Source organism: Lynx rufus, unplaced genomic scaffold (assembly GCF_022079265.1).
Source record: "Lynx rufus isolate CCGP_SWC_20201006 ecotype Redwood Valley unplaced genomic scaffold, mLynRuf1.p SCAF_4, whole genome shotgun sequence".
NCBI lineage: Eukaryota > Metazoa > Chordata > Mammalia > Carnivora > Felidae > Lynx > Lynx rufus.
The window spans coordinates 78,204,086-78,231,006 of NW_025814856.1; the positions used below are offsets into that span (position 1 = coordinate 78,204,086).

The 26,921-nt window shown below is 40.9% G+C and overlaps 1 protein-coding gene across 2 annotated transcripts in view; it reads right to left on the reverse strand.

The window, feature by feature from the left end:
- Positions 1 to 21,237, reverse strand: part of HBP1 (HMG-box transcription factor 1) — a 30,542-nt gene extending 9,305 nt beyond the window's left edge. Inside the window, exons 1-8 of one of the 2 annotated variants that reach the window (XM_047095457.1) lie at positions 21,170 to 21,237; positions 12,145 to 12,328; positions 9,940 to 10,168; positions 6,271 to 6,409; positions 5,792 to 5,903; positions 5,593 to 5,705; positions 3,344 to 3,500; positions 2,526 to 2,670 (exon numbers count right to left, since the gene is read on the reverse strand). In XM_047095457.1, coding sequence (XP_046951413.1) covers positions 2,526 to 2,670; positions 3,344 to 3,500; positions 5,593 to 5,705; positions 5,792 to 5,903; positions 6,271 to 6,409; positions 9,940 to 10,168; positions 12,145 to 12,328; positions 21,170 to 21,184 — 1,094 coding nt within the window. In that variant the 5' untranslated portion in view covers positions 21,185 to 21,237. Of the gene's footprint in view, positions 1 to 2,525; positions 2,671 to 3,343; positions 3,501 to 5,592; positions 5,706 to 5,791; positions 5,904 to 6,270; positions 6,410 to 9,939; positions 10,169 to 12,144; positions 12,329 to 21,011 lie in introns of both variants that reach the window. The other variant, XM_047095456.1, reaches the window with a different exon arrangement.
- Between the last annotated feature and the right edge of the window lie 5,684 nt (positions 21,238 to 26,921).

The following is a 26,921-nucleotide window of genomic DNA, read 5'->3' on the forward strand; positions in this document are numbered from 1 at the left end:
TAATAGCATTCTATTAATCTATAGTAGCATTAATTAGGTTAATATATCCATTGTATCAACATGTAATATGTAAACATTTTGTTATGTGGCACCTGTAACACAGCGGGCCGGACTGCTATCCTGAGGGGATCCTTAAAAGGCTGGCCCTGGACTAGCATCTGGAATTGCGATTTTAGGAAGGTTCTTTATTCCCACCCTGGTAAGAGTAGCTCACTGTGCCTCAATTGTGTGTACAAACAACATGGTTAGCCCTAAACACCTGCTTTCCTTTTGGAAGTCTGGAATTTGAGTACACGCAAGGCAGAGGCAGCCTGTGCGACCAGCTCCCAGTAAAAACTCTAGTGCTGAGTGTGTAACAGCTTCCCCGGCAGATGCCAGTTCATCCCTATTGTTACAACTCACTGCTGAGAGAAATAAGGGTGCTGTGCGATTGCGCTGGGAGGAGTCCTGGAGGCCCGGCTTCCTCCACACTTCACCCCACGTGCCTTTCCTTTTCAGGATTCTGCTTCATATCCTTTTGCTAGAAGAAATCCTAGGCAGGAGTGTGACTACATACTGAATCCTATGAGTCCTCCTGGTATGTCACTGAACCCAGGGGTTGTCTTGGGGATCCCCAGCATAACTGTGTAATGTATATTATATACATTAAGTAAAAATTATATAAATGTAATTAGATTTGTAATTTTATTAGATCTATTTCCAAAGAATATCTGATTCCACACATAAAAAATGGAATTCTACCATGTATTTCTGAGACTAATTTTACTTAACATTATTTCTAAAATTGATCCATGTTTCAAAATATATGGCTGTGGCTCATTCATTTTCCACTTAATGTTGTATTGTTTCCACGTTGTGCAATCCTGAGCAACACAGCCACGATGACCTAACTTACACATCTCCTTCTGCGTGTCTATAAGGATTTACTTCTCTAGGGCACACACACACAGGAATGGAATTGTTGATACTCAGTGTTCTAAGATAAAGCCATATTAGGGGCGCCTGGGTTGTTTGGTCGGTCAGGTGTCTGACCCTTGATGTCTTGGTATCAGCTCAGGTCATGATCTCACAGTTCATGGGATTGAGCTCTTGGTCGGTCTCTGAACTGACAGCACAGAGCCTGCTTGGGATTCTCTCTGTTCCTCTCTCTCTCTCAATAAGAAAAAAAAAAAAAAAAAAGATCAAATTATCTTCCAAAATTTTTCTATCTTTAGAATATTCTCACCAAAACATACGAGGTATCACTGACCTACATCCTAAGAATACTTAAGAGTATCAGACCTCAAAACCACCTCATTTCTCTTGAATTTGTAAAAAGAACAGAGTGTGTGAGGGATGTAACCAAATAGCATTTAGATTGCAATCTGCAGATGTTTACTGAGCATAAAGCCTGTGCCAGGGCCTGTGCTAGGTGCTTTTTTAAAATAACAGCCTCACATATCCTTTCAAAATAAAAATATATTAACCTTACGTTTTATTACATTAAATTAATGAAATAAATAAAACCTATAGGCCAGCAGGTATTCTGGATTCTCTTAATGCCTATGAACTTAATAATTATCTTAAAGAGGGACTCTGGGGTGGCTCAGTGGGTTGGGCATCTGACTTCGGCTCAGGTCATGATCTCACAGCTGGTGAGTTAGAGACCCAAGTCAGGCTCTGTGCTGACAGCTCGGGAGCTTGGAGCCTGCTTCAGATTCTGTGTCTCTGTCTCTCTCTGCCCCTGCCCCACTTGCTCTCTCTCTCTCTTAAAAATAAACATTAGCAATTATCTTAAAGAAAAAATGAGTTTTAAAATTCCAGATACCTATAAACAGACTTTCTCTGGATACCTTCTGGGAGTAGGGGAATAACTGCCCTGGTTGAGCCAGGCCTGCGGGGTTTCCAGGAATGCGGGCCTCTCAGTGCTGAGACCAGAACAAACTGAGACAGCTCATCAACCCCCTCGAGCATCAGGACACAGGGGTACTTGTTCTGTTCTACCACGTACTAGCAAGAGGATGTCCAAAAAACTCACTTGCCTCTTTAAGATTTTCCAAATGTCAAGTGTTTTTGCTATTTTTACTATTTGTTAATTCGTGCTACTAATGCCCTTGGTCGAAATGAATTATTAAAGATACAGTTATGGAAAGAAAAGGACAGGTAAGTACAAAAAAACACTACTAAGAGACTTAAGGACTGGTTAAAACAGCTGGCCAGATACAGCAGTTTTCTATATATATAGAATAACTATCAAAGTTGATCCGTTTAGTTCCTGGTCACATAACATGTAGTATTTTTCCTAATCTAATACCAAATGTTTATGAACTCATGGTTTTCCTGCGTGATGACTATGTGTAAAGCTCCCCTGGAACTATTACTTTGTTAGTTCAATTACCAAATATGTTTTCATTTAATCATATTGCTCTAAGTAGTCCTTTTATAATCTTCAAACCTTTGAGATTTAGCCTCCTAAATATCTGACTTCGCAACCATTAGAGAGGTTAAAGGTAAACGTTAACAACAGGAAAAGAATCCAATAATACCTTTTAAATGTATCAAAAACACCTGAATCATCAAAATTAATGGCATCGGGGTGTCCGGGAGGTAGACATACATCACCAATATGGATCTCACAACATGGAATGCCATGCTGTACCACAGTCAGGCTTGGATAAAACGATGACCAACCTAAAATCAAATCAAACAGCAGTTACATAAAGGATAGGGATTGACAAAAGGGACCCTAATTATTTATTCTACAATAGAACTTTCACTTCTGAACCTTGAAATAGGTTACTACTTAAGTCTCAGCAGATTTTTAACATGTCCTGTATCTTTGCCACAAAATAAGTCCCAAGTATTTCCTTTAAGCAGTGCGAAGCTCTCCAAAACTTGTTGGATTCGGCGTTTTATTAATACACAGATTCTATCAATCAACACTTCCATCAATTTACAAGATAGTAATAATAGGTGACAATGACCAAGACCACAAAACAGCCTCTGAATTATTTTTAACATGGTGTTAGTGTAATAAATCTCTGAAAAGTGATTTCAGTGCAATTACCAGAATATCACATTCCCCCAAATGATACCAAGATAACAGAGAGCTGCTTATATAGTAAGCTACCTGAATGTACGAGTTCATACCCAGAGAAGTGCAGCCCCGCCTAACGACTGCTAAGACCCTAAAGCACCATTAGGTGTTCTTATAAACCCCTTCTATGGTAGTTCTGTGTAGTTTGAAAGAAGTTTGCCCTTCAAGTTTTTTTCTTAATCATCAAAGAATTATACCACAAGACATCTTTCCAGATTTAAGAAGTTTTCTTTAAAAAGTTACTATAAATTCAAATTGACACCCTACCTTTATTTTTAACATAGAAAGGGTGGTCCAGCTTACACTCTACAGTAAGTAAGCCATCTTCTACTGTACCAGGATCAAAAGTCAACTTCAGTACAGACTCGCCAAATGATACACTTTCTTCATGTGATAACAACTTTAGACCATCAGAACCATAGCCCTGAAAATACATGCACAGAGTGAACAAACAATATTTAATTCAACACATAATGAAGTTCCTATTATGTGTAAGAGTCTGTAGAAAAAGTAAAATAAACAAGACAGGATCCCTGTCTTTAGGGTCCTTGCTTTCTACCCAGTAGTGAAGAAAGGCACGTATATAAATCACTGCAATGCCAAACAGACTGGCACAAGCACTTTCACTGAAATGTAACAATGCTAATGCACTTGATACAGGGAGGTGTTAACTCAGAGAGAGGAGGCAGGGTTCAGTTCCCACTGGAACGGGGATTTAAAAGAATGAAACCCAGAAGGTAGAAGAACATGCCTCATGCCAGGAACAGGCGAAACCAGCCTTCTCTGGAGAGTGCTGAGTATTTGCTAAAAATACCAGGGTGTTCAGAGGTGCGGCAAAGAAGACTGAAAACGAGGGCCAGTTAGTAAGCAAAGGAGTCTAAAGGACAGGTGAAGTGCTTAAACTTTCCTTTGAGAGGGCACTGGAAGTCAATGCAAGTATTTTCACTAACCACTGTCAACTTTAAGATGATTAAAGTCTGCAGAATAAAAGGTGCCTCTAGTATTCAATGTATTTGAAGATATGATGAGAGAAACCCATCACAGTCTTAAACGGACAAGTGCCATGGTGGTAGAAAAGGGCTAAATTTTAATCCAACTGATTTATTGAGCAGTTGGCACACACCAGGTGCTAGGTTCTGAAAACACATTAACAACCATGATCCCTACCCTTAAAGTCACAGAAAAAACAAGGAGACCGACATGCCACCAGCTAGCTATTGTGTCTGATCCTTATGACACCAGTGCATGAAAGAGCTAGTGAGAGAGAAGGAGGACTGCACAACACCTCTAAGGAAAGAGAAGTGATCCACTGAGTATGAAGGCGGGGAGGGGAACACTCAACTTCTTGGTTTTCAATCTGTCAATCAAGAAGGCTAACAATACCTTTAAAAGAAGGGAGAAGAAGTAGGCCAGGAAGGGGAAGAAAAGGTGAGTCCAGGCTTGGTTATACTAATAAGCTGAGTAGGAAGAACTGACTGTGACTCATGCAGGTGTCCAACATGCAGGTGGAGGCCACAGCCATGTTATCTGTAACTACATTACGGGATCTTCTCATTCCTAGAGCTACAAGGTGTCAAAACTGATCCAATCTATTTTCAGATCAGGGAGCCCACACACAGTGGGGTCAACAATCTGCCCAACATCAGTCACACAGACAATTGCTAGAAGAACCAGAAAGACAATCCAGGTTTTCTGACTCCAAGACCAGAGACGCAGCAGTTAGTAACAACAGCAGGATCAAAACAGGAATTTTAAACAAGCACACTTCACATGCCCAATTCCTCTGCCTACAGTGGAGATGGAAAAATTAAAAGATTGCAAAGATTAAGATTTTAAAGGCACTAACGGACATTTATCCTAACTACTGCTTCTGCTTATCAACTTAAAAATGCCAATGTTTTATGGGATCATTTAAAAAGTAACTTCATATAATCAACTCTCAATTATCCATTTGGGAATTAACCACTTTGTACATTACATAAGATAAAAGCCTTGGTTCATTTGTTCATTGTATTTTTTTTTAATGTTTATTTTTGAGAGAGAGAGAGAGAGAGAGAGAGAGAGAGACAGAGTACAGTGGAGGGGAGAGGGGCAGGAAGAGAGGGAATCACAGAATCTAAAGCAGGCTCCAGGCTCTGAGCAAGCTATCAGCACAGAGCCTGACACAGGACTCGAACGCACAAACTGTGAGATCATGACCTGAGCTGAAATTGGACACTTAACTGACTGAGCCACCCAGGCACCCCTGTTCATTTCATTTCTCCCAACGTAAAATGTATAAAAAGAACTAAGGAATACATCATTTTCCCATCTCAGAAAGCATAATTACAAAGGTGAACCTAAAGACACTGCTGCCCTCCATCCAGCTAAGCAATAACACAGTCACAAAACTTCCACCTAAAACGTAAGGTGTCACTTAAATACGAAAATAAATGGAGGATACTCCTAAAGATTAATAATAAGCCTATGTTTTCTCACGAAAGACTTGGGAAAAGTTTTACAAATTTTAAATCAACCTTGTGAGTGCCCACTTGGAGATCTTCCTCATTAACGCAGCCTTCAGTTCTAGCAAAATCTTCAACATCCTGCCATTCCTTTTTGCTTCCCTTATGAAAGCACAGTCGTGTGCCTAAAGTTTGAGTAGAAAAGCAAATATTAGCTATCTGACTAGCATGCTACATAAGTAAGCTGCAAAAATTCAAGTTGTTTTTTTACCTTTCAAAAAACAGTGCCAAGCAGTTGAAGGCCAGGAATTGCACCATCCCAAATCATCATCATCTGAGAGGGAGGACATGCAGAAAATGCCAGATTCTGACTCACTATTTGCCTATGGAGAAAAATATCAGAAACTTTTTTATTTTGTAACATATTTTGTTAATATCTGTCTTTATCCCAAGGCTTCAGGCTCTCTCTCCTCATTAGTGGATAACTTAAAACACCTGTAAACTTAGGAAAAAATATGCCTCTGAAAACTGAAGTTTCTGGAAGTTTTAGTTAAATGCATGTTCCCACTGGTAACAAACTTTGCTAACAGTGAACAGAGCTGTATGTAAAATCTAATCCAGATCACCAGCAGAGCGATGAGACAATTTCCCATCTGCACATGCTTCAAAAGGACTTCACAGAAAAGGAAACTTAACATATTTCAGTGCTGTGCAAACTTCGTAACAGTTTCATCTCATGAATAAACTCACCCTTTCATGTCTGACTGGGGTTTCCTCCTTCCAGTGATGATGAGGGAAGGCTGGCTCACTCTTAGAAGAGGACACCGGTGGAGGGCGCGCATAAGAATGTAAACTTTTGCTAGTAGCTATGATGTGTACAGGAGATGATCTAAAATAAGGAAGCAGTTTTAACCATAAAGCATAGGTCCTTAAAGCAGATCTTTCCTTTTGATGAAAAGAACTTCATATTCATAATACCAATGTTATCACATAGAAGACACCTACAGAAAACACTAAAGACATCAAGATTTCATTTGTAGTTTGCAGTTCCTTAGCTTCTTACCCAAGCCCTCTTCACACATTTCAAATACTGTTCTTTTTTCATATTTATCCATGTATTTTAAATTCCAAGTTACTTTCACTTATTCACCCATTTTTGTATCAGCAAGTACATACAAACGTAACGAATAATGTGCAGGCTCCCTGTCCACTTCTCTCTTCTACTTTGCTGCAGTCAGTATGAACACGGCATCTCAGCCTAACGTGACCAACACCGAAGCCTCCGTCTACCAACCACCTGTCACTGTGCAGATACAATGAACTACCTGAAGCTACAATGCTTAAACTTATTCTAACAGGAAGCAGCCTAAATGGAACTTCCTGTAACTGGACACTACTTCCTATTTCCTAATACAGGCTTGTCAAAAACCGTCTCCTCATAAGGCTAGTTATCTTCCCACAGGATCACCTTTGATAAGAGTCAACTGTTCCCAGGAGGGGTAACACTAAAAGCAGCACTCCCAGTCAGGGCGCCCAGCATGTGCACTGCACTCTGGAAAGCAGCAGAGAGGAAGACTGCAGGTCTAGGAGACCAACCAGCCCAATGGTCCCCAATCAGGACAGTTCTCAGAGATGCAAAATAGGAATCTGGTGCTTAACAGAAAAAAGTATACGCATGTCTGGATTAACCCTCTTTTAAAAAGGGGGAGAAATATCTTCCTTTCCGATTCTTCCCTTACTCCCTGAGAAACTCTGTTAGCCCCTCAATTTTTATTTTACCCTTATTAACACTTTTTCATTATATCTTTGCAGAAGTTACTCTGGAATAAGAGTCCGTAAAACTATACTTTGCCTTCATGTTCCTATCACTTCTTAAAAACCCCTCAAATTTCTAGGTGTTTTAGCATATTCTCCAGTCAATTTTGGATTTCAAACGACAAATACTTAATGATTCATCTTTGCTCCAGTTCTTCCTTTTATTACGACATTTATATCTTGATGGAGTATTAAAGAATGGCCAAACTGCTAAAAATTCCTTAAGTATATCCTGCCTTCATGACTAATAAAAGAAAATGGGTTTATCAGTTCTTCTGTTGAACCATTTAAAGAGAAGTAACAATGCAATGTTCTGAAATGTATATGGCCTAAATGTTCTGTAAAAATTAACATGCCACACGTGTCTAAAATACCAACAGCATCTCTCCATCCCTCTATCTATGCAGGGGTAATGTAAACTTTACCTGTCCTCAACCCCTTGGTACTGTACAGTGACAACTTCAGACATCCAAAGCTCAACAACTAACACGGTTTAACACTCTACAAGAAGGAGCATGAACAGCCACTGACAGTGTTAGAAGGCAGGAGAGACAGCAGTGAGAGCCTCTTGGTCTTGTTCCCTAGGAGGCAGGGAAGCATAGAAAATGCTGCAGAGAGGAGTGCCTGGGTGGCTCAGTCAGTTAAACATCCGACTTCAGCTCAGGTCATGATCTCTTGGCTTGTTAGCTCGAGCTCTGTGTCAGGCTCTGTGCTGACAGCTCGGAGCCTGGAGCCTGCTTCGGATTCTATGTCTCCCTCTCTCTCTGCCCCTCCCGTGCTCTACCCTGTTTGTCTCTGTCTCTCTCTCTTTCTCTCTCTCAAAAATAAATAAACATTGAAGAAGAAAGAAAAGGAAAGAAAGAAAGAAAGAAAGAAAGAAAGAAAGAAAGAAAGAAAGAAAGAAAGAAAGAAAGAGAAAGAAAGAAAGAAAGAAAGAAAGAAAGAAAGAAAGAAAAAGAAAGTGCTACAGAGAATAAATTTATATCTTAAGGAAAATATTCCTTCTTTACTTATGTTTTTATCAATTACCTACCTTAAGGGTTTGCTCAACTTTCCATGAACTATATTAATTCTAAGTTTGCTATTAAAAAAAGAAGTGTTATCTCTAAACTAGAAAAAGCCCAATGGGAAGATCAGGATCTGTTTTTATAACTGCCAACAAATTTTTAGCTTTTTGACTATTTTTTTCTTTCTAGGAAATTTTCATGGAATTAAACTGAAAAATTTAGTTAACTACATTGAAATTGCCCTAATCAAGACCAATATCCTACCAAACAGGGGGGAAAAGAAAACACAGCAAAATTTAATGGGTTACAAGAAAGCCAGAATTTCACACATGAAAAGTTTATGTCTTAGCAAAGAATTACAGTAAGTTAGAAGCATTACCAAAATTCAGTTATTCCTACATCACCTTGTATAGACTATGGTCTGTCTACCCATGTGAGTACAAATCTGGGCACTTCTCTCCCCTGCAAACTATTTTGTTTATCTAGGTCATTTTACATAGATAACTTTATAACTTTAGGGATAACTAGTGAAATATTATCCACTTAGGTCTCTCTAGGAATTTTAGTTCAAAGCTTCCATAATTTCATAGTACAGCAACTCATTTGTGGAAACTCTAGTCCTCTGGTCTGGGTATACGAAACAGTGGTTTTTACCAATGGGAGTCCACTTTTATTAAATTCAAGATTTTAATATTAGCAATTTTAGTTTCCACAAACCAGTAAATAACGTAAGCTCACATATACTGTGGAAGAAAATAAACCTAGATCAAATGGAACCAAATTCAAGGTTGATAAAATTTTTAAATAGAATGTTTATTATAGGGGCAACTGGGTGGGTCAACTCAGTTAAGTGTCCAACTTTGGCTCAGGTCATGATCTTACTGTTCCTGAGTTCAAGCCCCAAGTCAGGCTCTATGCTGACAGCTCAGAGCCTGGAGCCTGCTTATGGATTCCCCCACTCCCCATCTTTCTCTCTGCTCCTTCCCTGCTTGTGCTCTCTCTCTCTTAAAAATAAACAAACATAAAAAAATTGTTTTTAATGTTTATTATAATTATGGTCCTTTAGACAAGTATAATTTTCATTTCTCTAAGCATAAATATATAATAAAAGTATTTCTTGGTGTAGTTTACTTTTTGAGGACTTTAAAACATTTACTAAAACTTTTTAACTCATATCACTTTTTTTTTTAATGTTTATTTATTTTTGAGAGAGAGAGAACGAGAGACAGAAAGAAAGGGAGAGAGAGGATACAAAGCAAGCTGCACACTGTCAGTGCAGAGCCCAACAAGGGGCGTGAACTCATGAGCCTGATCATGACCTGAACAGAAGTCAGGTGCTAAACCGACTGAGCCACCCAGGTGCTTCTCATAGTACTTTTATCTACTTCTCAAAATATGAAACCATGGTATTAGGTGAAATATCTCTGCAATCATTATAAAACAATGAGCTCAACTCTAAGGACTTTACTTAAATTCTAATTTCAGTAAACCATTCATCAGATGGTTAATAACATTATTACTTTTAAAACTAGAAAAAAAATAAGTAACTCTTTGCAATGATACAAGTTTTCGATAAAAATATAGCCAGCACTCCCACCTGTTGTAGAATGAGCACTGCATAAGTGGACTTTGCGGACTGGTAGCGATATTTGCTAATTCTGTTAGCCAATCCACCTCATTTTCACCGTAAGTGTTTTCTGATATGTCTGAGGTATTCTGGTTCCAAGATGGTCTTGGATACTCTTGATGTGAAACATCTGAACTTAGCTGGTATATGGCAGATTGGGTAGGATCACTTTGAACTGCCTGAAGTTCAGGAAGGTCATCTGCAAATAAACACACTCAAAGTTATAAAAAAGACATTACTAACACAGGGAACAATATTGTAATTACAGCTAGAAGAAGTCCTTAAATGTGGCTAATAAATTTCATGAGAAGTATAAATTTGAAATGTTTCTTGAATGAAACAAGTTTCATTAAAAAATGTCATTGAAAAATGACACCTTATACATTCAAGGGTCAACACAGCCTGATGGAAAAATAGACTTAATGAATATAAATGTATTAATGACTTGTAATTACCACAACTGTTCACAGACCATAAAAACGAGGTATGTGTTTTGATTTTTTTTTTTACAACTTACCTGGAATTAATCCATATACCCCCAAGACATTTTTATGTTAACATGTTTAAGAAGGAAAAAGGCATTTTATGTGTACATATATATACTTTTTCATATACTTCATTACCCAGTTATAGAAAATTACTGCAATATTGAGAACAATTTTCAGAGATGAGATTAACATCATAAGGTTTAGGTACTACTTATTCAACTTTATGCTAAATTATTTGTTTGGACTGAGGAGTTCTAAACTCAATAATATCTGTTGGTTATTTTTTCCTAAAAGTGTGTTCCCAAGGCCCATGTACATGCCCATGTACATGCCACAGCTGTGAACACCAAGACTGAATTCTAAAAAAATTGTATTAAAAAAAAAGAAAAAGGAGGGGAGAAAAAGCATCTTGCAGGCCTTAAAAAATTCTTTATGAAACACACACCTACAACAAACTACAGGTCCCGGGGTCCCTTCAATATATCAGCCAGGAAACTCTTCTAGTCTTGGGAGTCCTTCTAAACTGTTACGAAGAACATATGTGCATACAATTCCTATTCAGGCAGACGACTCAGAACAGCCTACTAAAGCTGAGATGTCTTACTTAGAAGTACTGATTCAGGATATCCACTCAGAAAACCGACTTGAAGCCCTCCCCCTTTCACTGAGCAGCCGGAAAAGATCGCAGCAACTTAAGAAACCCCCCTGTAACTCTCTCAGTAATGTAGCGACGTCCCTTCCCTTGCAGCCGACAACGTTCTTGACCATCACTTCTTTATTTGTGGTGTGTCACGAGCTCATCTGTCTTTCCAGTTCAGGAAATTAACTACTTTCAAACTGAAGTAACGAGGAGTGGTACGAGTTTTTGACAACCCTGGGCCCTGACTTCTGACTTCCTCCCGACACTAAACTGTAACAGTGAAGCATCAACCGCTGAATAAACTGGTGTTCCTCGCTCACCAGCACCGGCAACCCCTTGGCGTTCAAGCAGTTTATGTCCCAAGACCTTGAGGATCTCCCAATTCCCAAAGAGCATCTCCTCTGGCTCAGCACGCGACACAGTTACAGTTTCTCAAGGGTTTTGTGAACACAGAAGAAAACCGCGTATTGAACGCAGCCGAAGCCACGCAGAACGACGACAGGGCAGCAGGCCCAGGTCACTCACTAGCTGTTTACTCGTCAACACCAGCCTCACAGCACCACCATCCCAAATCCTACCTCACCAAACCCGTGCACTTCTGCAGGCCACACCTCTCGGGTGTAGCTTGACAGCAGTGATAAGCGCGAGGGTCAGACCTTTGAGTTCCAAGGGTCTGCCGTGATGTCCCCACCAGAGCAACAAATCAACCAGCTCACAGGGACGTTTCAAAAGGAACACGAGCCACATGCAGGATTTCCCGGAGGTGTTTAACACCCACCTTTTACCCACCGCAGCAGATCTGCCCCACTTTTACCCACCAAAGCAGTTTCGTTTGGTAATTTGTAAGTGAGGCTCTATGATAACCATAAACAGCCCAAAGTTACGTTGGTCTTAAATAATATCTTACGAGCAATAACAAGAGTACACTGAAAACTCCTAAGGTACAAAAACTTCAGGGACTTGTAAGCAGTTGAAGGCAGGTGGAGAAGCTGGCTAACCATAAAAGTATGAATCTCAGATTCCTACAATGCTTTGAATTTTGTTTACCAAGCTCCATGTGCTCATCACAGGAGTTGTATCCAGGCGAGGATGGCAAGTTCTCAGTACACTGAAGCAACTCCAGTGAGTCATTCATTCCTGAAGGTCTCTTGTCCATCACCAGCAGGAGTTTCTGTACTGCATTAGGCATCTGATTTGTCTTCACTTCCCACACCATGTTATGGTGCTCCGACTTCAAATAAAAATAACATAGAAAAAAATGTCACGTCGTGTGATCTGGAGATTGCGGAAGGATAAAATCCATCAGAGACGCCTAATGTTGCATCTTTCACTTAATCATACATTGCATTCTGTATCCCCCTCAAGTCCCTCACACCAGGCAGACTCCCGGATTTCTTGGGCTACGACCATGTAGTCAGCACTAAATTACACCCAGATCCCAAAGGATCTGAATTTATAAAAGTCTTTTCTTTAAAAAAGAATACTAGCACCATTATACATACTTTTACTTGTTTAATCTGGTAACTCTGAGACCCAAAGAGAGACCAACAAAACCACTTTTTCAACTTGTATCTTCAAATTTAAAAGAAAATTAACACACTTTCCTCAATTAAATTGAAAAAGACTGAAGAAATATTCTATTTCCTTTTCATTTTCTGAAAATTCTATTTCAATTTTTCTATTTGCCAACTGTGTGGTTTCCTCATCTCTGAAAATAAACAGGTTTAATACACTTAAAACGGCATTCTCTGAAGGACCTTTAAGAAACAATTTCTTAAAATGCCCGTATGTTATACTTCTCAAAAAAATGAAAATGCTATGTTTTGTTTTCTTTTGTTTGTTTGAGAGAGCCAGAGAGCATGCAAGTGGGGGAGGGGCAGAAGAAGGGAGGGAGAAGAAGAATCCCAAGCAGCCTCCACACAGTCAGTGCACAGAACCCAATGTGGGGCTCGAACTCATGAAACTGTGAGATCATGGATGGCCTAAACCAGAATCAAGAGTCAGACGCTTAACCAACTGAGCCACCCAGGCACCCCAAAATACTATGTTTTCTTTATGAAAATGTGGTACCTAGTCATAATAAAGATACCTATCCTTCCGAATCACTTATTTCTAGAAAGATGAATAATAATCATGGTAAGTTTAAGCAAATAGTAAATCTACATCTTAAGCCCACAAAGTGATCACAAGGAAGAAAACAACACAGGCTAATATACCTAAATAATTTCCACCGACTAAATTTTGTTATGAAAGTAAAATGTGGTTATACCTTTGACACTCTGCATTTGGACAGTGATCAAATTCGTTATTTAACAGGGGTGACAGCAGCAGGAAGATTTCCCAATTTTTCAAAGATTTACTCCAAATCTCATTAAAAAAAAAAAAAAAAGCTCTAATGTGCTAAGACGAAATACACACACACAAAAATCTAACAGGATGTAAGTTTTTCCTCACAATAAGACAATAAAATATACTGCAATTTAAAGTCACTAAAAATCTGGTACCCCAGCCTAGGCTGATCAAAAATGCTGTGAAAACATGTTAACTGCTTAGTATTTATACCAGAGCTTTCTAAACCATAACATACTCACCAAGAAACACTAGTAACACTGGCAAATTTTTTTCTACAAAGGCTTTTTCATAATCTTTTTACTACAAAGTAAATTTTCCTAACTATAAAATACACTAACGGGGGGTGGGGGGGAGAGGGAGAAATGAAACAAGGCATTAAAAAAAAAAAAGGAACAGTGACTTCTAATCCCACCAACCAGATTTAGATACTGCTAATATTTTTCATGCATACACCTATCATCATAGATTTTATTTTCCTTCATACTCTGTATTATTTATAATTGACGCCTTTTCCTTTAGCATAAGTTTATAAGCATTTTCTTGTGTCACCAATTTTTCTTACACATCTATTTTAAATAGTTATACAATATACATCACAAGGATACACCAAAATTTCCTTATCCCTCCTACTGCTGAACATGCTGTTCCCAGTTTCTTCATTCTTAAGTAACAGTTTACATTCTTTTTTTAAAAAAATATCTGCTTGTATCAGATTACTTTAGATTTCCAGAGACACATTAGTAGGTGAATGGCAATTAAACATCTTAAGGTTCCTGACACGCAGCCAAACTGCCTGTTGCTGTACTTTATTTCTAACATTCTACTTCAGGTGCTTTCTGCCTGAACTCCTCAAAGATGACCCAGATCCTGGGCACTGCTCTAGAGCCTTACTCAACACTAAGATGTTCTAAAGAGTAGTGAAAAGGGCACTAGGTTAGATGTAAAGAATCATGGGTTTCGATTCCAGCTTGAACCCTTACTAAATACATGACCCAAGTGACTGAGCTTCTCACTAGTTTGGTATCTTCATCTGTAAAACAGAACTAATGCTAGCTGCTCAACCTTCCTGCTAGAGCAATTGTGAGGATGAGCTAAAACAAAGTGAGTAGAAGAAATGTAAAATGACTTCTTCACAAAATGTTTTCTCCCTAGACCGACACAGGCAACACTATACATACTCCGGGCACTTATGTCTTAAACAGAACAGTTATTGGGATGCCTGGGTGGCTCAGTCAGTTAAACATCTGACTTCGGCTCAGGTCATGAACTCACGGTTTATGGGTTCAAGCGTTGCATCAGGCTCTATGCAGACAGCTCAGAGCCTGGAGCCTGCTTAGGATTCCCGGTCTCCCTCTTTCTCTGCCCCTCCCCCACTCACGCTGTCTCTCTCTCTCTCTCTCAAACATAAACATTAAAAAGTTTAAAAAAAAAGAAAGAAAGAAAAAAAAGAACAGTTACTGAAAACGGTATAACGACATGAGACCAGACAGCTAGTTATTCAGCTTCAGCAAGTCTGGAGCCTGCTTCCATTTCTATGTCTCCCTCTCTCTCTGCCCCTCCCCTGCTCGCACTCTGTCTCTTCCTCTCAAAAATGAATAAACACAATGGAATACTATGTGGCAATGAGAAAAAATGAAATATGGCCCTTTGTAGCAACGTGGATGGAACTGGAGAGTGTTATGCTAAGTGAAATAAGCCATACAGAGAAAGACAGATACCATATGTTTTCACTCTTATGTGGATCCTGAGAAACTTAACAGGAACCCATGGGGGAGGGGAAGGAAAAAAAAAAAAGCGGTTAGAGTGGGAGAGAGCCAAAGCATAAGAGACTGTTAAAAACTGAGAACAAACTGAGGGTTGATGGGGGGTGGGAGGGAGGGGAGGGTGGGTGATGGGTATTGAGGAGGGCACCTTTTGGGATGAGCACTGGGTGTTGTATGGAAACCAATTTGACAATAAATTTCATATATATAAAAAAAAAATGAATAAACATCAAAAAAATTTTTTTTCATTAAAAAAACATAAGATGCCCAAAACATTTGCAAGAAATGAACACTTTTTCAGCTCAGTATAATCTATTATGTACTAATTAATCACAGTCTTATTATATAGTTAACAGCAAAACTGCTGAGGTACAACAAAAAATCTCCTACAAAATTAGTGGCTACACAAGAGATGCAGTTAGTAACACCATTTGATTTCTCAGGCATAACTGGCCAAATCATTATTCTGAACCTCCACTTCTCACTGAAAAAATCAAGCACACTCTAAGCTTGATCAGTGATTCTCAATCACATGATCATGTGTCCTTCAAACAAAATGATGACCAGGATCCACCTCCAGAGAATATGATTTATTTGGTCTGGGGTAACCCTGTGCGCTGCTTTTTGTTTTCTTTCCAAACATCAGGTGCACTGTGAAAACCAGTGGACTAAAAATGATTGCCAAATTCCTTTTTATTTAAATATACATATTTATTCATTTAATACACACTATGTACAAGGCACTACACGAGTTGCAATGTTGGACCTCAATGATGAATAATTTATCTTGAATCTCAATAATCTGTGCTTTAGTGGAAAAAAATAAGCAAATGACCACAGTTCTACAGAGCAGGGCTTGGCTATGAATGGGTAAAATGGAAAGAAGGAAAATCTTCCAATGAGAGAAACTCACATGAGGAAACTTGCAGAAGGTGCAAGTAATGGATGAAATCAAAACAACACAGAATCCAGGATCACCAGAAGGTAGGACGGCCTTGTGTGTCTTGTGGCCATGGATACTAAGGCTGCAAAGGTAGACTGAGTCAGAATCTTCAATCCTAGTTTAGGAAAATTAGTTTCTTTGGTTTTTGTACATCAGAGTAATAAGGGCTCTGAAATTAGGCTACCTGAGTTTATGTATCAAATTTACTATTTATTGGCTATGTGTCCTGGGCAATCTATTTAAAATCTTTATGCCCTATTTGTAAAATGGAAATAATAAGAACACCTACATAGGTTACTGTAAAAACTCAGTGAGCTAACAAATGTAAAAAGCTTACAGAAGTTCCTAACACAGAGCAAACTCTCAATGCACAGTGGCTAGTAATTATTATAAGCGATTATCAGACACTGGAGAACCACTAAAGATTTTTGAACAGAGATCTGACATGATCAGAACTATAAACTGAGTCTGTGAGAAAAAAATCATTCTGGGGGCGCCTGGGTGGCTCAGTCGGTTAAGTGTCTGACTCCTGGTTTCAGTTCAGGTCACAATCTCATGGTTCCGTGGGTTCCAGCCCTACATCAGGCTCTGCGCTGGCAGCACAGAGCCTGCTTGGGATTCTCTGTCTCCCTCTCTCTCTACCCCTCTCCCATTCGCTGTCTCTCTCTCTCTCTCACAAAAATAAAAAAATTTTTAAGTAATAAAAAAAAAAAAATGATACTTAAACATGATACGAGTATGCAGAAACATCCGTAACAAATACTGAAAGGAAAATGTATTAAAAACAGTGTATTCACATTTTTAATTTGTCTGTCAGCCACCTGCTCCCAGCTTCCTTTGCAAGAGTTCTCAGAAAACTGGTAGTATCCGTGCAGATTCCTTACTGAGTAAGGCCCAAGACATGAGAGGAACTAGTCATTCTGAGTTCTCTGGACAGCGAATATTAAGTTTGGATGGCAGATCTGAAGTCTTCTCATAGAAACTTTTCCAACTTCCTAAGTGTACACGGCACAACTAAACCTATCTTATGATGACTCAAACTCCTTACGAACAGCTGCTGTACTATGCTTCACATGAGGATGTGATCTGCAGGCCAGCCCCAGCTGCAGTCTTCGACTTGAACATTTTCTCATTTTACCTTGATCAGGAAGTTCAGAGGTCACACTACACACGTGTATCTCCTCAGAGCCATCTCCAGTGTGTGCAGCAGAGCTGCTCTGGGCCCCAGGGAGCATCCGTCTTGTGCTCCCCTTCCCTTTGCACAGCTTTCTGGCTTTCTCCTCCTTCCAGGATAGATTTTCTCCTCCCCATCAGCGGGCCCTGCACTGTCCCCACTCACCGTGTGCAGCACACTAACACCTTCTGCAACCTCTACCATTTCTCCAGCCGCTAGTCCTAGCTCTCTAACAACAATCCCCTCACAATATTCCTTACAGGAAGCTGGGAAAGGATATTTCAATTTCAAAACAGAGCTACTCATCAATAACAAAAGGGACCAATTAATTACTGAATTTGCATTCCCTGCGTTTGCACCTTTCATGACTCAAGGCTATCAAAAGTTCAGTCAACTGACTTAGGTCAGGTCATGTCACGGTTCCTGAGTTCCAGTCCCACATCAGGCTGTCTGCTGTCAGCTCAGAGCCTGTTTCCGATCCTCTTTCTCTCTGCCCCTCCCCACTCCCCCCTCTCTAAAATAAACATTAAAAAAGAGAAAGTTTGGTCTTGAGATAATGGAAGTGGTGCTTCTGCAAGTCTACTGCATGGTAAATGGGAATCTAGAGCTAAGTCAACAAACTGCAGGTTCCCTCTTGCTTGCCATGTACTGTGAGGCTGGCCGCTTAAATGCGGCCTCCCAGCCCCTACACTGATCTCATTGGGCTACTGGGAGAATTAAACAATGTACATGACAACAGGTGCCTGGGTGGCTAAGTCAGTTACAGCGTCAGATTCCTGGTTTCAGCTCAGGTCATAACCTCATGGTTCATGGGATCAAGCCCCACGTCAGGCTCTGTGCCAACAGTAGGGCGCCTGCTTGGGATTCTCTCTCTGCTCCCTCTCCTGATTGAACACACACGCACTCTCTCAAAAAATAAATAAACTTTAAGAATAAAATACATGAAAACAAAATTCAAATCCCTATACCAATGTAAATTTTTGTCTCAGACTTTTCTCCGTCAAACTATTTGGGGGAAGCAAGGCCCCTGATACAGTAAAAGAATACCAGAAGACTCCATACTCAAAAATTCTCCCCCACATAAATTACACCAATTAGACATTCATTTTGATAAACAAGCTCCTCTTTCAAATATCTCCTGGTAGAGCTAACCCTATTGTTCATTCATGCTTTTGCATACTGCTCTGGTATTATAGGATTTGACATAGCTTGCCTTGTATTTTGACTTAACTCGGCAACTAGACCAGAGATTCTCAAAAGGGAAGAGTAAAATTCTCCAGCAGCTGTGCTTTGAAATGTCATGTCCAATATTACAAATTTTTATCGGGTGGGGATGGGAAGGGTCTCATTGCCTTTGTTTTGTAACCTTTGGTAAATAAATATCCACAAAATCTTAGAAACAGGACAGGTGGAAAGGACCAGAAATAGCTAAATCTCCGTGAATGGACAAAAAGGAAATTAGGTTTTACAAATGCCAATCTACTATGTACAGAGCATTTGACATACTTCCTCTGACTTCATAAAAACCTCAAAACAGCTCTGTGAACAAAGTTATTCTTAAGGATGAGGAAAACAGCACTCTGACGACTGAATATGACTCCCTTTTTGAAAAGAACTGAGAAAAGAGAGAAAAGGCACTGACCCAACAGAGATTAGACTCCTACTTTCAAATGCCTATTCTTCCCTGAATCTTTATCCTTTCCACCCGCAAGGATATCGCAGAATGCGTTTCTGTATGTCCTTCCCTAATCGGAAAGGACTTCCATACCAAGCTTAAATTCTAAGGTGGGCGGGGATGAAGAGAAGGTAATTGCAATTAACTTATATCTCTAAAGTGAAGAACTGAGGTATTTAAAATGGATTACAGTAGTTTCCCCCTATTCGAGGTTTCACTCTTGTGATTTCAGTTACCCAAGGTCAACTGAGTCTGGAAACAAATAATCTTCCTTCTGACCTACAGTCAGAAGGTCAATAGCAGCCAAACTAAGTCACAATGCCTAGGTCATGCACCTCACATCATCTCACCACACAGGCATTTTATCAGCTCACATCATCACAAGAAGAGTGAGTACAGGACAATACGGTATTTTGAGAAAGACCACATTCACACAACTTTTATTACAGTGTATTGTTATATTTGTTCTCTTATTAGCTAGTATTAATACCTCACTAATTTATAAGCCCTCATAAGAAAAAACAGCATGTATAGGGTTCAGTGCTATCCGTCGTTTCAGGCATCCACAGGGGGTCTGGGAACATACCCTCCCACACACCCACAAGTACCGAGGGATAAGCTACTGTAGCTTAGTCTAGGACACCGAACAGACTACCCCAGCATCCTTGTTAGCTAGCTAAAACAAAAGACAACAGCAAAAAAAAAAAAAAAAAAAAAAAAGAAAGAAACAAACAAACAAAAACAAAAACGGGAGGGGGAATGAAAGTACTAGGAATACATTACAAGTGTAGATCATTATCAATAGTTAAACAACAGAAAAGTATTTACAAATATTAAAATTATTCTAATTCTTAAAAGGCAATTTTAATTCAAAACCACTGTTGGGAGTCATCCGTTACTGCTCATTAGTGGGAAATAAATCTACGGCACTTCGTCGGGAATTGATGGTAGGACTCCCAACACTTCCTAGCAGACCCAACTCCCTACCACCCTCCTCCCGTCTTAGCCTAAGTGGCAGCCTGAGCTAAAGACTGGAGTACTGCCCTGTCGTCAGTGCTGCTTTTAAAAACGATTCTAGGTGAAAACTCCTGAAGAACGAACTCTTAGGGAGTGTAGAACGCACAGCTTGAGTGAAATCCCCTAGACAGAGTGCAGGGCTTAAGGAAGCTACAAAAACCGGGCCCCCAAAGTCGATTTCGCCCGGATTCTTTTTTGTTTTGTTTTAATCTGCCTGGGGCAGCAGCATAGGTTGGAAGGCGGAGACTGGAATCGCCTGCCAAGCCTGGGCTCTCGGTCACAGAGGCAGCGCCTCCCGGTTCACGCCAAGTCCATCCCCCACCTTCTTTCGCCATTCATGGCCTTCCCCTCCCCTCCCCCCATCATGTGACCGCAGCCTGGACTCCAGGCTTGTTTTTCCCCTCAGCTCAGCCGCACCGCGCAGGCGCCTCGGAGCCCATTCATTCGAAATGCGTAACAATGAGCCCCGGGGCCCAGCGGCTCCGCGAGCTTCCCAGCTCGGCCCGAGCCCCTCTCGGCCCCCAGTGGAGGCGGCGCCTCATTGGGGTCCCCCACCCCCGGCCGGCCACCCACTCGGGACCAACCTCCGACCCTCCGCCCACACTCGCGGAGTTGAAGTCAAACTTTCCTGGGCAGCCCCGGCGCCGCGTCGGCCCCTTCCCCCGCCCAGGCCCGCCCCATCTCCGCACCCGACCGGGCCACCCACCGCGCAACCCGGCCCAGAGCGCAGACCTCGCCGACTCCTCCCAGCCCCCGCCCCAGAGACCCCCCTCGGGCCGCGCCGCCGCGAAGCCCAGGTGAGCTCGCGGGAAGTGCCGGTCCGGTGGGTTCGCCGCGGGCAGTTACCGGATGGTCGATTGCTTCCACTGTGAGGGCAGCCCTTCGCACAAGAGGAGCGCGGACCAGAGCTCGCCCGGCCGCCCGGTCCCCTCGGGATCCTGCCCCTCCCTTCCCCACCCCCACCCCTTCCCGAACTGAAAGACAACAAACCAGCCGCGGAGTGAGGGCAGCCCCGGCGCGGGCCGCCCTGGACACGACAACACCACCAGCCGCTTGTATATCCCCTCTCCGACTGACACCGGTCTCCTTGGCGCGCCTTAGTACTCCCGTCGCCTCTCTCATTCCTCCACCGAAACTTTCCTACTTACCAAACCCGTCGCCATTACCAAGTCTTTCAAGCTTCGTCTTCCCCCTCCCTCAACCCCCCGGGGGCTGAGCCTTCGCCCGGCTCTTTCGCCCTCTTATTGGTCCACGGAACTGCCATTCGATCATTCCCCTTTCCCATTGGGTGATACCGTGGTCCGTCTCGGGAGGCGGGCTTGTATTGACTTTTGTGTTGTGTTTACTGGAGAAGACGGCGTGTCAATCACTAGAGTGAGCGCTTCGGATTGGATTGCTGCCGAGACTTCGGGGACCTAAGCCAAACTTTGCCCCCGAAATGGATTGTGGGATTCGTAGTCTCAGCCTTGCTCTGTTCTTCTGGGAAACTGCAGGAGAGAGAAACTAGTTGGACTACGTATCCCAGAAGGGCGTGCACAGCGCTGTCTTGATAGTAAACAAGAGTCATAGGGACACGTGTATCAGCTCGTTTGTTTTGGTGTCTGGGACAAAAGGGAGGGGGCGGAGGAAGCGAGTGTTTTAAAGCTTTGGCCTCTTCTCTTCCTCTGGGCCTCTCCTAGCACTCGGAGAGCCCCAGTCTCTCGCAGCACCCATTTCGGGCCATAAACAGGCAGAGTCGCTCGCTGCTCAAAGTTTGGCAGGAGGCCAAGGTATTGTTTTAGTGCGAGGGGAAGGAGATGACTGCACAGGCGGAAGCAGTGCAGCCTCGCGAGGGACCAAGCCACCCACAAATCACAGCCCCAGGCATTATGGGGATAATAAAGGTGGTATCGGGCTCCAGTGGGAAGAACTAGAATTTCTTTATCACGACCCTTTCCTGGCCACCCCCCGGACAGCAACTTGAGAGGGTTTCTTTGCCAGCTCTGATCAGTTCACCCAAGATTTGTTGAATGCTGGCTGTATGCCAGGCACTGAAAGGCTTGGGGACTAACAGAGAAAAGTTCAGGGTCTGGAGAATTTATAAAGCTGTAAGGGGGTGGATGATTACTATTGACTTAGAAATTGAGGCAACCCAAAGCGGTATTTTCCATGTTGACCAGCTTGCTTGTTAAGGTAATAGAGGCGTAACGTGTGACCTAAACTGAATTTGTGAATCATCCAAGTTTCCCTGGTAAGTTTTTGTTAACCAGTGTTTTCCTCCAGACGACTTCCCATTGATGAAAGAAAAATGTCTTTCCACTTCGTTGCCACTAGGAGTTCCTCCTTAAGTTACTAATACTCTGACTCACCAGAGGAGGATGGCTTCCCTGGCTTTATAGTTAACTTCACTTTAAACATGGCTGGCCATCACAGTCCACGGAGTCTATAATTGTTTTTACCATTAACATTCAAAAGGCATTATTAAGGTTTTTTTTCTTTGAACTTTTAGTGTTTAATCATTTAAGCTATGCTTCAGGTTTTATATCTTTAGATCACTGTATGCATGCTTAGAATTAAGAGGAAAACTTACATTAGTTAGAAATCTATAAAGTCAAACCACTGAAAAGAGCCCTTAACCGTAACTGATTATTCCTTTAAACACTACCCCCCCTACATTTCTTGAAGTTTTTTTTTTTTAATTTTTTAATGTTTATTCTTGAGAGAAAGAAGAGGGGAGGGGGTGGGGCAGAGAGAGGGAGACACAGAGTCCAAAGCAGGCTCCAGACTCAGAGCTCTCAGCACAAAGCCCAATATGGGGCTCAAAGTCACAAACCACAAGATCATGACCTGATCTGAATGAAGTCAGAAGTTTAACCAACTGAGCCACCCAGGCACCCTGCATTTCTCGAATTTTTAAATCTGCCTGAAAGCCACAATGAATCAAGAAATCCCAAATAACTCTCATGGTGAAAAAAATTTTACAGTTCTTTTAGGGGTTCCCTGTTGGAAGCCTTGAAATGAAATTATTTTAAAATAGTTCTGTCTACCCTATGATCAAAGATTTATGTTCTTGTATTCACAAATGGTAACTTTTTTTCCTAAAAATAATTGAGGGCCAGCAAAACACCTAAATTTTTCACTGAGAAGAAAGGACAGGGTTTGAACTTATTATCTTTCAGAGATAATAGAGGGATCCAAAAAAGGACTAGACTTCGACCCTGCCTTTTTCTTTTTTCTTCCTTTTTTTCTCCTTGCAGTGGAGGGTTGCTGTATCTCTGCAGTGTTTCATTTTTTGACAAAAAGAGAAATCGTAGAATTTACCTAATCGTTTAAAATTAAAATTTGAAGTATTTATGTCTTACTCCCACAAGGAAACTGAAAATCAGCTTTCCTTCCCCCAAAAACGAGCTTTGAAAAGCCTGAGCCACTCCTTACCCCTATTCGTTGCATAAACCATGAGGTCTGTTTTTAGCTGAACCTTACCTTATTTTAAAAGGTTTTCTATCCAATGGGGCACCTGGGTGGCTCAGCTGGTTAAGTGGCTCAGTTGGTTAAGACTGTTGATTTCAGCTCAGGTCATGATCTTGTGGTTTGTGAGACTGAGCCTAGCATTTTGCTCAGTGCTCAGAACTGAGCTTGCTTGGGATTCTCTCTGCCCCTCCCCTGCTCGTGCTTTCTGTCTCTCTTTCTCAAAATAAATTAAATAAATAAACGGTTTTCTATCTGAAAGTTCTTACCAAAAGCTTTACTGGAGATGTTTTTAATCGGTGAACACAGTGATGGGAAGAATAATTTCAACTTCAGATCAAGATTTTTTACATTATTATAAATAATTACCTTTTAATAGTCCTGTAATTTTTTTTTTCATTCACTCATTCAGAAATATTTAGTTCCTATTATTTGCTGACCACTTTGCCAATTGATGAGCCTACAAAGATAGGAAATATTTTCACATACTTTCATTTTTGTCTAAGTCACTGGGGACTAAAATTCTGACATTTCAGTCACAACTGATTAAACATCAGTATTAGAATCTCTACACCTCTGGGGCACCTACAGGGGTCAGTCAGTTAAATGTCCAACTCTGGATCTCTCAGCCCAGGTCTTGATCTCAGGGTCATGAGTTCAAGCCCAGTGTTGGGCTCTCCACTGAGCATGAAGCCTACTTAAAAAAAAATCTCTACACCTTTAAGGTGAATAATTAGTTCTGTCTTTTGACTTTCCTGGGAAGCTAAATGACCACAGTAGTACCTCATATATATTTAACAGGAACATCATCATTAATTCTTGGTGACTAATAAAACCAACCAACTCATAACCCAGAACAAAGATCAAAGTAAAAAAACTAGTAAGATCTTGAAAATATATGTAAATTCTACTCTTTCACTAAAACAGATACAATTAAAGAACACATAATAAACTATGCCAAGAAGTTGTCATTTAAAATCAAAATGTCTTTCCAGCAGTTTGTAAAATACTTGTTTTCATAAAAAAAAACATGAAGTGCTGATTTGTTAAGAAGATTTATCTTTTTTTTTTTACTACCTTTAACCATAACTTTACTACCTAAAGTAGTATTATAAGGTAGTAGTACTACTTTACTACCTAATTTAAGAATTTAACAACGTATTTGCCTCAATTCCACTACATTTGGCACACCAATGACTACTTTGCTGGACTAAGAAAGATTAAGTTCAAGTACAGGGCATTGTTTACATATTGAGAATATCGCTGTTCAAATTGTTAAAAAGGAAATGAACATTTAGAAGGCTCAAAACACATGAATCGACAGTTGAGCAAAATCACCTCCCACCAAGGCTATTTTATAATCAAGTGTTGACTATCTCATGCATTTTATTGAATACTGTCCTGAAAGTGAGAAATAGAATGGCTGTTACTGTATGGTTTGTGGACCCTCATAACCAGATGTGGGTGACTGGGAGCTGTGGCTGGCTGCCCTACCCAGGGTCATGAGAGAGGATCTCCCTGCACACTGCTAGCCTGCGAAAAGATCAGAATTCAAAGTACAGTTTCTACTGAGTGCACATTGCTTTTGCACCATCATATAGTCAAAAAATTGTGAGTCAAACCACATGGGACCATCTGTACTAAAACTAGGAAGTGGAACACATGTATGATCTAAAATAGTGCCCCAAATTTTCAGATAGTTTCTCTCTTGGTAGATTATTTAAACTCTTAGAAATAGCCTTCCATATCCACTATACACTAAAACAAATTAATTTTAGGGGTGCCTGGGTAGCTCAGTCGGTTGAGCATCTAACTCTTGATTTCGGCTCATGTCATGATCCCAGGGTCATGGGATCAAGTTCCACGTTGGGCTCTATGCTGAGGGTGGAGCCTGCTTAAGATTCTTTCCTCCTCCCCCAATGTGTGAGCTTTCTTTCTCTCAAAAAAAAAAAGAATAATAATTTTATAATTCCAAGTACTCAGGTACACTCAAATTGTAAGGAAATGCCTGGGAGCCTATGAGTGCCATTTTAGAAAGGAGTAGTATGTCTGTTGTGCTTGTAATTCTTGATTCAACTATGAGTTTAAATTATACTCAGATGACCATAAAGCAAGACCTTTCTTCAGTGTAAGTGAGTGTCTTAACACTATCGCCTTTAGGAGGAAGAACTAAGGAGAAAAGGAGAACTAAAGAATGATTGTTGGCTGGGACTGGGGGGGGGGGGTGGGGGGAGGTTGGTTGGGAGGAGACAACATGGCTCAGTCGGTAGAGCATGCGATTCTTGATCTCAGCGTTGTGGGTTTAAGCCCCAGGTTGGGTGTAGAGATTACCTAAAATCTCCCTAAAAAAATGATTGTTGAGTTTCTAGGCTGGATAGGACTTGTGGGTGAGTATTGATGGTATGTCAGTGCTATTGCTGAGGTGGGGAATGTTGGAAAGAATGGACTTGGGAACTGGGAGGAGAAAAGAATGGATTCAACTTTAGATAATGAGCTGCCATACAGGCAAGAAATTTAGGTAAAACTGCTGAACCTGTGTGGGGTTCAGGAGATCTAAGTCAAGAAAAATAAACTTGAGTGTCTTCAGGACACAGGAGACTACCCTTTGTGGCCTCAGTTGCCCTCAGTTCTTGTTAAGTTGTCCAATTTGGTTTTAATGAGAATGTGAACATTTAGAGAAGGCAACAACAATTTCAACTTAATCCTACTTCCTATTTATAAAATTTAGAAGCAGAAATATGAAGGTTTTCGTCTTTCAAATGACTTCTCATGTGTTTGAGATCGTTCTTGTTATCTGAACTAACACAAAACTCCCATGTATTTTCTCCTCATGTCTGTTTGTTACCCTAGGCCCTCATCTATGTGTTTTCTTTTTGTTGCCAGTCGTAAGAACCTCGTTTTAGAGGCAAGCCTGATAAGAAGCGATTAAAACCACAAGTCTTATCACACTGTGCCACACTTCATATTTTTGCTTCCATTGGTCACCCTCCAACATGTACATCACCTCCTTCCCCCGCCACTATCTCATATGCATCTTGCTGTCTGAGCTCTCAATCAGTAGATGCCTGCTGAACCAGGGAATGAGAAGTTAGGAGGAAACAAGTAGCACAAATCTTAGTATAGCAGATTATGTGTTACACTGTATGCCCTGGGTGGTTTTGAACACTGACTGAACAAGCTTCCGTGTGCTGTGTCCTTGCTCTACACATGCGTCGTTATTGTAAGAGGGCAGGTCTCATCTGCTTACAAGATAAGTGCAATTCCCACTCATTCCGTCTCCCTCCGTGCCAGTCACACGTAGGCATACAAAATTTGTCTTATCTACTTCCGTTCCTTCAAGTTACGCAGCCTATCACAACATGCTGTAGTAATAAACATGTGGAAGCTATTTAAGTTCAGCTAATTTAAGGAGCAATTACAAGAAAAAGATTTGCCAAAGAGGTCTCTGTAGTG